Source organism: Planococcus citri, chromosome 4 (genome assembly GCF_950023065.1).
Source record: "Planococcus citri chromosome 4, ihPlaCitr1.1, whole genome shotgun sequence".
In the NCBI taxonomy this organism is placed as follows: domain Eukaryota; kingdom Metazoa; phylum Arthropoda; class Insecta; order Hemiptera; family Pseudococcidae; genus Planococcus; species Planococcus citri.
Genome location: NC_088680.1, coordinates 38,618,007 through 38,632,388, shown reverse-complemented (window position 1 = coordinate 38,632,388; position 14,382 = coordinate 38,618,007). Strand labels below are relative to the sequence as shown.

The following is a 14,382-nucleotide window of genomic DNA, read 5'->3' as shown; positions in this document are numbered from 1 at the left end:
ACCAATTTTCATGAAACTTGATGTATCACAAGTCCATCACCATTCCTATGATGTCGGACTTTCACCTTGATCCAAAAGTTCGCAACTTTCACGCGTAATCGGTACCAAAATTGAGCTTTTTGAAATTTTTATGAAGTGACTTTGCACAGAATTCGTTGAAAATTGAATTTCTCAGCAACAGTTGAATCGATTTTGATCAAATTTGAAATTTCATGACCAGGCTATTTGCCGGACATTTTGGCATCATAATCAAGTTCCAAAAGCTCAAAGCTTCAAAGTTTGTCGAGCGACAAAATTTTTTTTCAAAATTTTTTAAAACTCATTACCTAGAAAATGGCTGAACCGATTTCGATGAAACTTGAAATCTCACTAGGCCTGCACAATACGACCCTCAATCTTTGGTGAATAATTCATGAACGAATTGATCATTTTTTTAAAAAGAACCATTCGCCAACGAATCGATCAATTCTTTGATTTATGAATCAATGCGTTCGCGAATGAGTCACTAATACGAATCAATTCGTTCGCGAATGATGCACAAACAAAGTCAATTCGTTCACGAATGATTCACAAAAAATGATTCAATTCGTTCGTGAATGATTCACCAAAAATTGAGTAAATGCATAGATTCGTTCGCGAATGATTCATAAAAAATTGAGCAAATGAATCGATTCGTTCGAGAATGATTCATCAAAAATTAAGTAAATGAATCGATTCGTTCGCGAACGAGTCACTTATACGAATCAAATCGTTCGCGAATGATTCACAAACAAAAATCAATTCGTTCTCGAATGATCCACAAACAATGATACAATCCGTTCGCGAATGATTCATGAAAAATTGAGTAAATGAATCAATTTGTTCGCGAACAAGTCACCTATACGAATCAATTGCTTTCGCGAATGAATGAAAAAAAAAGAGAATAAATTCGTTCGTAGAAGATTTTTATCTAACGAAAAGTCGGTCTTCTCACGCTAAATGCATGAGAATTTTTTTGCGACTGATCTGTTCACAATAAAACCCTCAAGGGCAAAAAAACTTATCATAAAAACTTGTCTGTATGATTTTGGATCCATTCTGTGAGCCTTGATTTTTGTAGCCAGCTACATTTATGCCAAAATCAGATCCACAAAATCGTTCCGGATCGCCATCCCTGGTCTTGATCCAAGACCCCTTTTATATTTTTTAGAAAATTATTCATCAAAATAATGAGCAAAAATTGTAATTACTCCGTAATTAATTACCCTATTTTAAGAGAACATTGTTGATCATCAACAATTATCCTTTTTCTTCTTAAACATTTTTGCAGATAGTTTGTAAAATGTTCCAATTTTACGCACTAGAAAATACTTTCTGCAACTAAAATACTACAAAGTACAAGGATTCCGTTCTCTTTGTGAACTTTCCTTCAAAACAGAGCATCTTTTTCCAAATTTTACAGTTTAAAGAAAACTCCTCACTATTATATCAACAAGTCGTATCGTAGTATAACGATAAAAAATTCATTAAGTGCTTCTCATCGATTACGTTGTACTTTTTGTTTTTTTCAAGGCTCAAGCACCCTTCCGTTCCTACTCGCTATAAATGAAACACGCCGAAAAATTATTAAAATAATTGTCCGCGTTTTACTTAATTTTGCTAGACTTAAGATACACTCACAGGGCCATTTAAAATTTCGCTATTTCTTTTTATCGCGCCCATTATGAAGTAGTGTTGCGTAAACGCCGACATTATCTTGTTTCTTTTTATTATTATTACGACATCGAGGGAGCTTTTTTTTCACTCGTCGGTAGGCGGTTCTGCACGTTTTCGGGTAAATTAGCGTAGCACCCCGAAGTTCCTTCTAAATCATACACCTTGTACTACTTTTCGTCGGAATAAATTAATTTTTCTAATGGTCCATCCGACATTTCCGTAGACCAGACGAGGGCATGTTTCCATAAAACAATAGGCACCTTTTCCATATATTTACCACAAATTACTCGTACGTAGGTACAGTGTATTCTCTTCAAATATGTAAAAAATAATCCCCTCACTTTTACTCAATTAGCATCTTTTTTCGTCTAACCATCGCTCGGTAAAAATGTATAGAGAACATTATCGCTTGAATAGTTAATGAGTATGGCTGTGTAGTTGCGATGCAATGAAAATAAACTTGCTCGTATACTAATGGCTTGTAATCCACTTTAATCCTCTTCCTGCTGCGTTGAGTAAAAAAAAAAATGCTTTATTTTTCACCACCGTGCATTTGCCAGAATAATTAGCCTTATTGATGAAAACACCGAGTAATCAAAAGCTAGGAAAAGCTACGATGATTTGGATGTTGATTTAGAATCATGTAAGGTTTATTTTTTTATATGTATTATGCGAATATTTGAAATGTCATCTACTCGTTAGTGATATGAGAAATTTTCTGTTTTAAAAAATAGGTTTGTACCTCTGGCTACGGTATAGTCTAGTCAGTTTACAACCTGGAAATTTTTGTTTTGAAAGTTTCCTGACTAACTTTTTCTTCAATTCATCCAACGAAAACTTCTTTAAAATCTTGGCAGACTGGATTAGTCGATTTTCCAGTGAAATTTCTTCAACGCATCTTCAAAAATGATTCTAATTTATATCACATCGAAGCAAAATTCACCATACACGCAGTACACACACTAAATATGAAAACTTCTCCTCACTCAATGCCCATATTATCATCGAAAAAGCACTCCACATCGTTACTCGTTCACTCCACTCACAATGTAAACAAAAAATTCTATCTAAATCGTGCTTACGTTAACCTTATTAAGATCAACGTCGTCGAATACTTACATAGAAAAACAACCAACGATACATACAGCACACGTACAAACTACGTAATCTTTGACTAAAATGTCGCGAACCTATTTACTTTTTTAAAAAATTAAACATTTAATTAAAAACTTACGGCATTCTCCTCCATGTTGAACACGAATATTCAATTTATTTTGGCAGGCTGTTGAACGTAACGTGCACAAATTCTTGTAAGTGACTCCATCGGTGCCACAAACTGGAGATTCGGTTAATGGACAGTCACTGGGACATCTACAAACTGGTCGACCGTTTGGTTCGAGTACGCAGACTGCGTCATAGGCGCAGTACTTTCTTTCACAGGGAGCTAAAACAGACGAAAATAAAATGATGGTTTAGTAATAGGCGTAAAGCATACATACAGGTAGGTATCAAATTTTTGAGTTAAAAACGAACTTCAATTCGTAAAAAATAATTATATCAAAGTCAAAAACATAGAAAAATTGTTCAAACATACTCCCCCCACCATTTTAGTGAAATTGCATTTAAGAAATGTTGGAAAATTTTTCAAGACCGAATTTGGACTCAAGTTTAATTCAATTGAAGTAGACAATTGAAATTTAATTACTCCAATTTCGACCCCTTTCAATCAATTGGTGGCATTTTTGACTCATTCTGGATAAAAATCCCACAAAAATGACGATTATTTTACATAGAACCTCGCTTAAGCTGGCTATAAAGGCGTAAAAAATTGATCGCAGTAACGGGGTGAAATTTTTACAAACACGATTCCCATTCTATCGGATATTGGTGGTAATGTTTTTTGTGATGAAGGACAGCTACGTAGTTGTTATGTCACTATAGCGAATTGACTTGGTTTACATATTACCAAGAATAATTATATAGTAGCTAATGCGCCCTAATGACGAATTACCAGCACGCGATTTGTTTGCGTAGCGTGTGTACATGGCTGTATTTGTGGTGTGTGTGTGGTGTATTGAAAATAATTCCATATACGGAGAGGTACGCGAGCTGCAGATGCATAATTGATGCGAAGGCGTTCCAGTATATATATGGCGAGTTTGTATTTGGTATAGGGTTTAAAAAGGGGTGAATAAGGGCTGAGATGTGTGATGTTGATGTACAGTGTTCGAAATTACGCACACTAGTAGCACTTACTCGAAATTGTTGATTTAGATGAGTGCAAAAAATGTGAGTTTTTTTGGCTTAAAAGAGAAAATTGAGCAGAGGTATTTAATGTTTTTTTTTTGTTTTTGATAGGAGAACAAGAAGGACATTCAGGGAGTATGTTATACAAAAACTAAGAAAATATTTGAACTCAGCATAGTCTTGTACCCGACAAACGTGATACATCACACACTATTTCAATTTTCTTGATCATGTTTAAGAGTATTGTACGGGGAGGAGGGGGGATCAGAGGGATCAGATCGGAAAAATGATCCAATAACCGAACTCAGAACTCAGCAGCTTCGAATCAGTTGTACAATAAAAATACACTATTTTTAAGATTTTTTTAATTTGTAATTTTGAATAAAATTGATGGATTTTCTGCTTACAGAAAATGTTGGACCCCATTTTGAAAATTTTTATATTTTCAAAGGCTGCCTGGCCTTCAATTGCACTCATCACAAAAAGTTGAACAATCTTTTTAAAATGCTATTTACGGCAAACTGAGTAGGCAATTCTATTAACATGTTTAATGAAATGACTGAGGTATGAGGTAGGCAATTTTTTCGACAGACGTGAAATGAAATCACATCAAGCTGATCCAAAGAGGATGCAAAGCATTCATTTTTTCGATTTTTGGTGAATTTTTAAGAATCAAAGGGCAAAAATGTGAAATAATTAAAATTTCATCTAATTAAGCTGGTAATCTGAAATTTAATATGTACCCCATTTTGATCCCCCCCCCCACCGAATTGATTGGAAATGGTTTCGAGACATAAAGCTGAAAATTTCCACGAAATGTTTACCTAATGCGGTTAGAAAACTGAAATTTACAATATACCCTAATTTTGGCATGGAGAGCCAACTAGAGGCGGTTTCAAGACGTTCTGGAGTCTCATCTAGCAACATTTCTAAACAATACTCTAAAGTCTATCACAATATTCTTATCATTGCGAAATCTTGAAAAAAATGACATAGAATTGTTGAACTTATGAAAAGAAAAATGATCTCGAAAAATTTTTTCTGATGGGCGTGTTCGGTTGCTTACAATGACTGTCCCCAGCTCCAGTGTTTGAATTTCGAATCTGTTTATAATTTATGACCCAACAACGACATCGCATCAACTCAAACGAGAAAAACTGCTTATTTTGGACTATTTCAATCAATTGTAACGTATAACTTGACGTCTTTTTTTGGGAGGGGGGGGTCTCACTTTGTTGAACAGAATATTCCTAATACATAAACCATGTCAGTAAAAATCTACAATGCTTTATGCCCTGAAATGAAAAACACAAATTTTTGACCTTCCAACTGATTGGTGGTAGGTTTTAACATACCTTAGAGCCTCCAGAAAACTTTTGAATTTATAATTATTATTAAGCGCAGTATTTTTTCAAATTATTTTCTTCCCGCCCAACACAGTCATTTTTTTTGAAATTTTCAACCTTGAAATTACTAGAAAATATATTATGAATGAAATTATTTATTTTAGGACGCTTCATCATCTGGGCTTTTTTGCGTCCACAATATCCGTGGTTGCGAACTAGGTATCATGTTCCGAGTTTGGAAAAATGGTACGAAACGTATCTAATTGGTCAAAATGGGTGACTAAAAAAAAACGCATCAATCGTATTTTGAGAAGTTCCTATGGTACTTTTTGGATTAGAAGAATATGTCCACCTCTGATCAACTCAACAAGTTGAAATTATCAGAGTAAACAGTAAATTCAAGTTTTCTAACTTCATTGGATGAAATTCTGAGAAAATTTCAACTTTCAAAAATCTGCTAGAGGCTTCAAAAACAGCTCAAAATGGTTTGAAACCATTTCCAATCCGTTTGGGAGAGTAAAAATAGCGCACATATCAAATTTCAGCTTCCTAAATAAATTAAGTAAGTTGAATTTTGATTTTTCACATTTTTGGTTCAACTTTTTCTTAAAACATCGCCAAAAATAAACGCATTTCGGTGCCTGCAATTTTGGCTGTTGATACATTTTCACGTACTCTTTCGACTTAGCTTTGTCTGGTTCAAAAATGATCCTGCTGTTGGGATACCACTTTTGTTAGTGGGTCTGGGTACATAATTTTTTGTTCAATTCCACCATTTTGATATTGATGAGTAATACTTAAACTATCGTATCTACTATAAAAATACATTACACGTTCTTCAAACTGTTAATTTGTCAACTAACTTTCCTCATTCCATCCCTTAACTTTTACTTTCTCCATCCAATTCTCAAAAGAATCACTTCGTACATTTTTTATATCGAAACGGAAACCGCGCACACGTTACACGTCTCTATGAAGAGAATTCTGTCACCTCGAACGTTCACGATATGAAAATATATCACAATTACATATGCCAGGCAAAAGGATAAAAGATGCTACATATGTACTTGTATGGTACTCGCAGGTACCTGCGTATTTTGTCATCTAATCATAAGACATCCTTTTAACATTAAAATCTTTCCACGAAAGAGTTGTTTTTACTTATTAGGCGTGTTTGTTTAATAATGCAAAGTCTCTTGTCGTATACTCGCGTCTCGCAGTGAAAATTTGTCTACTGTTTAGAGTTACTCGTAAGCTATACATACCTACATACGAAGGCAAGGAAAATATGAAGGGGTATTTTTGGGGCTGAAAATATATACTCGTGTACAATAAGCACGTACGGTGGCTTGAAACTCGGTCGCATATAGCTCGTTCCAATCATCAACACGTAGTAGATAAGCAGGTAGCTGTGAAAAGGCATGGATGGCGAACGAATATCGTGTGAAAGCACACCACGTATACCTCTATACCTACTCTATGGTACATAACAACAAAGTGGTGACAAGCGGGAGAAGAGAAGTAAATTTTCTAAATGAACTCATACGCGCGACGAGATTTTATACCTATCGTGTGGTAATTCACCAAGTGTAGAAATTTATCGAACAAAGTGAAAACAAAAAAAAAAAATACCCTGGTGTGTTGATATTGGTCCAAAATGCATTGATTACTCGATACCTTTGAAAATTACCCGAAAGAGTTGAAAATACCAAACGAACGTCGAATACTTGTGTAGTACATAGGTTTGCTTTGGTATTTTTGTATGTATTTGTACTTACAGGTACCTCTATCCACGTGGTAATTTAGCATGGTGTGTTAATCGCGCCGTATTTTGGCCTAATTTTTAGTAACTCAAAACGAACCGGCATTTTAAAGATTGCCTTTTTTGGGATTAACTTTCACGTTCGATGTTTGCCAGTCAGAAGGGTAGCAGAGGGGAGATGAACACGTGAATAGTGAAACATTGCATTCAACTATAGCTCGCTATACTGAAGACTGATGGTTTCCATTTCAAATATTTTTGTTCAGTTAGTTGTGAAGCTTTTAAGCTAATTGTAACACGTTTTTTTGCACCCGTTGATTTTTTTTTCATAAACAACCCTGGGTGAAATTATTTGAGGAGGAGGAGGAGGAGGAGGAGGAGGTGCTGAATTTGTATCCAAAATACAATATTATTAGTTTAGGTATAGTATGTTTGCTAAAGGCAATATAAACAGAATACATAATACGTTTACCATCAGTTGAGGTCCACATGGGAGACAGTGTTGCCAACTGGTCGTTATAAAAAAACATTACAACTGATCCTAGCTAATCGCTGAAAAAATCGAACTGTTTGAAGGGTAGCAAGACCCAAGACAAAATGCTACCTACCAAAATGATAAGTTCCAACTTTAGTGGATACCACGAAGCCCACAATTTTTCATTCTCTGTGATCGAACAAGCTCGAATGCACACAACCGGCCGCTGCCGAATGTGTTCAGAAGTTTTTTCACTATACAAAGGGTTAGCCTTTTTGGCCAGTTTTTCTCCCCTTTTAATGGATATTCGCTGGGTGATTTTACGTTTTCGAATTTGTTCGCTGACCTTTGCAAGAAGAATGGCAGATATATGCGAAGGGTTTATAAAATATTTGACGTATTTAGTACCCTTCGCATGTACACCGTTCGAATGTCGATATTTTCGCAGTTGAAATATTCATCGGGAGATATATTTGCTGTGTTTTGTCCAGTTTAGTGAGGGGTATAAGTTACTGAATGTTTTAATGAAACCCAACAGCAAAATGCTAAAGTAGACAAAATTCGAATCACTTTTTTTTTGAAATTGTACGAAACACAAAATGGTTACTTATCTTCTTGTTTTCAAATTTTAAATAAAATTAAAATTAGATACCTACAAAAAAAAGTTAAAAAAAAATGGAAATTATCAAGTTATTTTTGAAACAAAAACTCGAGCTGAAAATGCATGCAAACTTGATGCGAATATGAAAAATTAAATTCACGTGTTTTTGAAAGTTAATATATTTTCTTGGACTCAAGCATTTTCAAAAATGTATACCCAAAGCTCAGCATTAGGTACGTTTTCCCCCTACTTGTTCTTTTTTTTCATTTTCCAGTCATATTGATTCGAATGTAGGTAATTTTCGCATGGAAACTTTTCGCCAACGTTATGCAAACACAGAGACAGGCATTCGTCGTGGATTTACCCACAGTTGACAGATGCGATGACAATGAAAAATATAATGCCTAAAAAAAAAAACACCCCCGAACGTAGATAAATAGAGTAGATCTCTTTGTTGGCGCGAAAAAATATGATGGCAGTGAAAGGTGCGCACTCGGATGATATCAATCGTACTGTCAACCAAAGAAAGAAAAGGGCAAAAATTTCAATACCGGGTATTTCTTTTTTTTTATTTTATTATTATAACCTTATTTTATTTTATTTAAATGTAGGTGGAAACGTTTACGAGAATTAGGCACGTAAAAATGTGAAATACATACGTGCGCAAAATATTAGAAAGTTTATTTTATGTCAATTCAACCATAGATTTTGACCTCATGTGTTTCTATACAATTTGTTTGTACTTAGCTCTCTCGAGGAAAGGAACCTACTCCACTTGAAACTGGGCTCAGAAATGATTTCAAAGTTCAAAAATGCATCTATTTGATACAAACAAAAAATGTTTACCAAACTTTTCAAGATGGCGCCATAAGTGCTAATTATACTTAATATAAAATTATGTAAAAGTTACCAATTGATGTAACTTCTTTTCATGCTGTTTCATTCTCAAAATATGGGCACTCTAAGCAGGGGGTCAAAATTTAAAAAAAATGAGAGGCATATTTTCAGAGTGCCTCAAACTCAAATACGACGTTGTCAGAGGTGCTGAACACAAACATCGCCCCTGTGGTAGTAAGGTCCAAGACAATGATCACATAGTCTACAAATGTCTGTATTCTTTGCCTATTACATCTAAATACGAGTTTGTAGACTGAACAAATAACAAGATTATTTTTAATGAAAGGTTCAATAATTTTGCTATGGAATTGGTTATAATGGCTCATTAAGTTTAACTCTGAATACAAGGCTCATTTACACTAGCAAGACTAGCTGACTCAGACAGTGGCTAGTATCCCAATTAGGACTAATAAGGAATAAGTATTCTCTTTTTCATGTTGAGAGGTCACTCCCATACTTTTTCATTTTGTTTATTTTATGTGAAGTGACTCTCCTTTCCTAGTTTTCCTTCTTTATACCTCGTTGATTCTACTTAGTTTTCCTTTGTCAGTCTGGCTAAGACTCCAGGAGGTTTTATGATTGGGAAGATGAGGGTGAGATCAGATGAGAGTTTGGCTTCATGACGCGGCACAATTTTGATGTACGCTGTTACACAACAACTGTGATGTCATAGTGGGGCTTACATCCTTCCTTACCATCTTTATTATCCGGACAGTGTTTGGTGCTGCTGTTGTTATACTCTGGCTGTTTGAACCACACATTGATAAGCATTCACGTCCACAAAAGTTGCTTTTACTCGTGGGACACGTGTATACTTGTGCCAAATTAGCGGCTGATCTGCAACAGGGGCCTACAACTCACCTTCCATCTATTCCATCTCTTTTTTGACAACATGTACTGATTTACTTATTAATGTAGAGCAAACTAGGACAAATACAAGAGTGCCTTGCCTAACCAAGCCTGTGAATCTGCCTTGTGCTACATGTGACGTGACGGGACAAAATCGACCTTCGGACCTAAAAAATTATTTTTCACTTTTTGACGGATTTTTGGTACTCGGACATTCAAAAATCATTTAAAACCACCCAGAAGTCCCTATGATTTGTATAGCTCCATATACATGGTAATCCAGTCAGAAGTGTGCTCATTTTTTTGATTTTTTTGATTTTTTTTTTGGTTTTTTCATTATTTCAACTTTTAAATCGACCTGGAGGCGAAACAAAGCGTTCTACAAGAAAAATACACCGATCAAAGTTGTAGAGAATTAAATTTCCAAAAACCTATAAGAGGTTTATTTTTCTCCAAAATGCATAGTTTTCCCGTTTTTCTCAAAAAACAAAAACCTCATGATGATTACCATAGCGGCTCTATACCAGTTGCGCTTTTCCCCCTATTTTTTCGATTTTTTTTTGGTCAGTTGCGCTTTTCAGTAGAAGCAATAATTTTTACCCACTTGCGCTTTTCGGTTGTTTAAAATTCCGAATGTGTTCCCAAAATTGAAAGAATTGAAAGATACAAACTGATGAACGAACGAACGAATTATTTTTATTACATACCTAACATACCTAATCCGTCTGATCTCACCAAGGGGAGCATTTTTTTATATTATACTCTCGTAGGTACTGTCTACCTATATACACGGTAATGGGGTAATATAACAGAATCTAACTACCCGCAATTTTTGCAATTTTTTTTTGAAAATGTAAAATTGCCAGAAATGTGGTGAGGGAACAGAATTTTTGCGGTCCCCTCAATTTTGAGGAAAATACTCAGGTAGTTAGATACTGTGATGCTAACCATTGGTACGCGTCACAATATCTAACTACCTTACTTTTTTTGCTTTAAATCGCGGGAGGATGTGTACGGTGATTCTCCGTAATGACGAGGAACATTCTCGTGATGTTACGAATGCCAAAACAAGGAGTCGAGGCTTTTTACATACCTATTATAATTTTGGGGAATATTCGAGCAGAGTATCAACACTAGATTTGAAGCAATTTATTGCATTTCTTACGTGTTTTTTTATGTAAACTAGTAGAAAATGAGGAACAGAGACGAATATAATGTGAATAGCTGTTACCTGTGATCAATCAAAGAAAAAATTGAGGTAGTTACATACTGTTCTATGCACCATGGGTATCTATCATAATATCTAACTACCTTGATTCATACGTGAATATTCAATATATGTACTGGAAAAATGAATCTGATTACGCTGTATTTCAGCATTACGTGATTAATTATACTTTAATTCATTTTTTTTTGAAAAAATACTGAGTAAAACTATGAATTGATGTCAAGTAAACGTTTGCTCGTGAGAATTTCGAGGGGTATCGGTCACGGGGAGGCTGCGGAGGCGCTGAGACCATCTCCTTACATCCACACGGAGAGGACTGACACATGTGAACTCTGTTCATAACCAAAAATATCAAAAATTTCGAATAATGAGGCGAAAATTTGAGAAAAGCGACCTTAAAGAGGTGCGCCCCCAGCCTTCCCGTGCCCAGCGCCCCCCGTATTTCCCCCTCACTTCGCTCGGGGGAATTACGGGGGGGCGCCGGGCACGGGAAGGCTGGGGGCGCGCCGGTGGACCAGTGCTATTTCCTTACATCTAGACAGACCCATATGAATTCTGTTCAAGTATTCATGACCAAAAAAAATTCTGGAATTTGAGACATGTAACTGAACGGATAGAATGCGCGGCGCGCGCCCGCAGCCCCCCCGCGACCGGCGCCCCCCGAAATTCCCCCGAGCGAAGCGAGGGGGAATTTCGTGGGGCGCCGGTCGCGGGGGGGCTGCGGGCGCGCCGGGACCATCGCCTTGCATCTGCACCATCCCTACACACACATATGTATTAAGCTTTGTTTATAGCAAAGAATGAGGTAGTTAGATTCTATGATGGTCACCCCATGACATTTGGAACAGTATTTAACTACTTCAAGTTTGCTTTTAAAAAGCATTGGTAACTGCAGCTATAGAATGTTATACTTTGTATTTTATGGCATATTCTTGCTCCTTGCTCAAGAAAACAAAAAAAAAAGGAATAAAACATGAATTCATGCAACACATTACCTACAGATTTTTTTCATTATTTTTCAAAAAAAAAGCCTCGATTCGTTGTTTTGGCATTCGTAACATCACGAGAATGTTCCTCTTCCGCACAGTACTCCAATATCAACACCATAAAAGAACGACTTTGCACAAACATACTCGTACTATCAAAATTTCCAAACTTTGAGAACCCCTGAAATTGGTTTTTAAAAAGCGCAAGTGGTATTTAAAGAAGCAGGCTTGGAAAAGCGCAACTGGTCAAAATAAATTGAAGGAAAAGCGCAAGTGGAAATCACCGACCATAGCATTTCTGTTTTTTGAGAAAAACGGAAAAACTATGCATTTAGGAGAAAAGTAAACCTCTTATAGGTTTTTGGAAATTTAATTCTCTACAACTTTGCTCGATTGTATTTTTCTCGTAGAACGCTTTGTTTCGCCTCCAGATCGATTTAAAAATTGAAATAATGAAAAAATAAAATAAAAAATTGAAAAAATGAGCGCAAGCACGACTGAGCCCCCTGTATCAATGTAAATAACCATTTTACCCAGTGATATTCACACAAGACAGGCAAGAAACGTTATCCAAGACTATGTTTAGCTCAGTTTAGCCGGAGAACCTGATTAGAACGCAAGCGCTTCCGCTAAACGAGCAGAACTGGACTGAAAACTTTAACCCCCCCATAACTCAAAAACTTATTTTCGGCTCAAAGGTCGATTTTGTCGCGTCACGTCACATATATTGTTGTACTGTATTAATAGTCGTTTGACAGTATTCTGGCATCCAAGAATATATATACAGGAGACTGGCATCTTCACATTCAAAAATATTTTTCAGCATGTAATAATACAGCTGCACTACTCCGCACATACTTATGACATACAAGCACAAAAGTGCTTTGCATATACGTGGGTAGCGCGAGGGCAGCACTGCAACACAGCACGCTACGTTGTGAAACATGCTAGATGCCACATTACCACCTAATGTCTTTGAACCTGAGGGGTATGGGCGGTTGTATATCCGGTAAAGTGGCATCACCAAACTAACCCTATTTTTCAGGGCTTCAAACCCGAACGTTTTCGGGTATGGGTATCGGGTACGGGTACAGATTTATTTCTCAGAGGATCGGGTACGGGTATCGGGTACGGGTATGAAAATTTCAAACGTTCGGGTACAGGTACGGGTTCGGGTATTTTAGGTGAAATACCCGAACTGTACCCGATCTATCGGGTATTTGGGTTCAAAATAATCTCTATCGGGTACGGGTACAGGTTCGGGTATTCCTCATTTCATTTTTCGGGTACGGGTACGGGTACGGGTACGGGTTTGAAGCCCTGCTATTTTTGGAATGTATGGACCTATCGTTGTCATCGTGGTTCCTTACCCTTTACAGTACATTGGAAATCAAATTTTTGTGGTACCCTAACAGGGTGAGGCGAATGCCTATGCCACTGCGATTATTCTAGGGAATAAGATGCCACTTGGGCCCTGAACAATTGTATTACTATTTTACGTTGTATATTTACCATGCCTGAAACTAATACATGTGGAAGTGTTTTAGATACTCTTTTTTATGTAATATTGTGCAATGGTGTCTTTCGTAGCAGTGCCAACTAACTTCCCCCTTCTGCCTGGAAGCAAGACACCTCTGGTTGGTAGCCACGGAGTGGGGCCCCTGCTCCTGAATGCCTCTGCTGGAAACCTAATCAGGATTCATGCATGCTCCTTTCTGTCCTAGTTTAAGATTGTATGTTTTTATATTTATTTAAAAAAGAAAAAAATGATTGTATGTTTTTATATTTATTTAAAAAAGAAAAAAAAATGAATGCGGAAATGTATTAATCTGTCAGGGATGTGTGAAGTGAGACTTGTAGTAATGGTGTGAATGGCTTTTTTCAGAGAGGCTTGTGTGTGGGTGGGGAGTGTGAAGTTTTGTGAGAGATCTTAGTATGTATCTTATCTTATGTTCACTGGAGTCACTTGTTTGAAGCTTGCTTCAACTACATCCCTTCCACAAAAAACAAAAAAAAAGAACATGACATTTATTTTTTGATCGGGCCCCATCTTAGGCACCCAGTGTCCCCCAAGAGGGCCAAGAGTGCTGGTTTGGTCTTTTGAGTGGGACTCATTGAAGGTCACTAGCACCCCACACTAGGTGAGTTTTGCAAAGTGTTTCTGTCTACCTCGTCGTAAACCCTCGCTCAAAAATAATTTCCATCACAATTTTTGAAACTTTCCATTATCATTGAACGTTGGTAGTAGTGAGCATGTTTTTTTCATAATTCTGCAAAAATGTTTCCATAGGTACTT

At 36.5% G+C, this 14,382-nt stretch overlaps 1 protein-coding gene across 4 annotated transcripts in view; it reads right to left on the bottom strand.

The window, feature by feature from the left end:
- LOC135844022 (agrin-like) overlaps positions 1-14,382 on the bottom strand; it is a 394,772-nt gene that overhangs the window by 106,647 nt on the left and 273,743 nt on the right. For all 4 annotated transcript variants that reach the window (XM_065362094.1, XM_065362091.1, XM_065362095.1 and 1 more), the window contains one exon: positions 2,930-3,139. In XM_065362094.1, the coding sequence (XP_065218166.1) occupies positions 2,930-3,139 (210 nt within the window). The remainder of the gene's footprint in view (positions 1-2,929; positions 3,140-14,382) is intronic.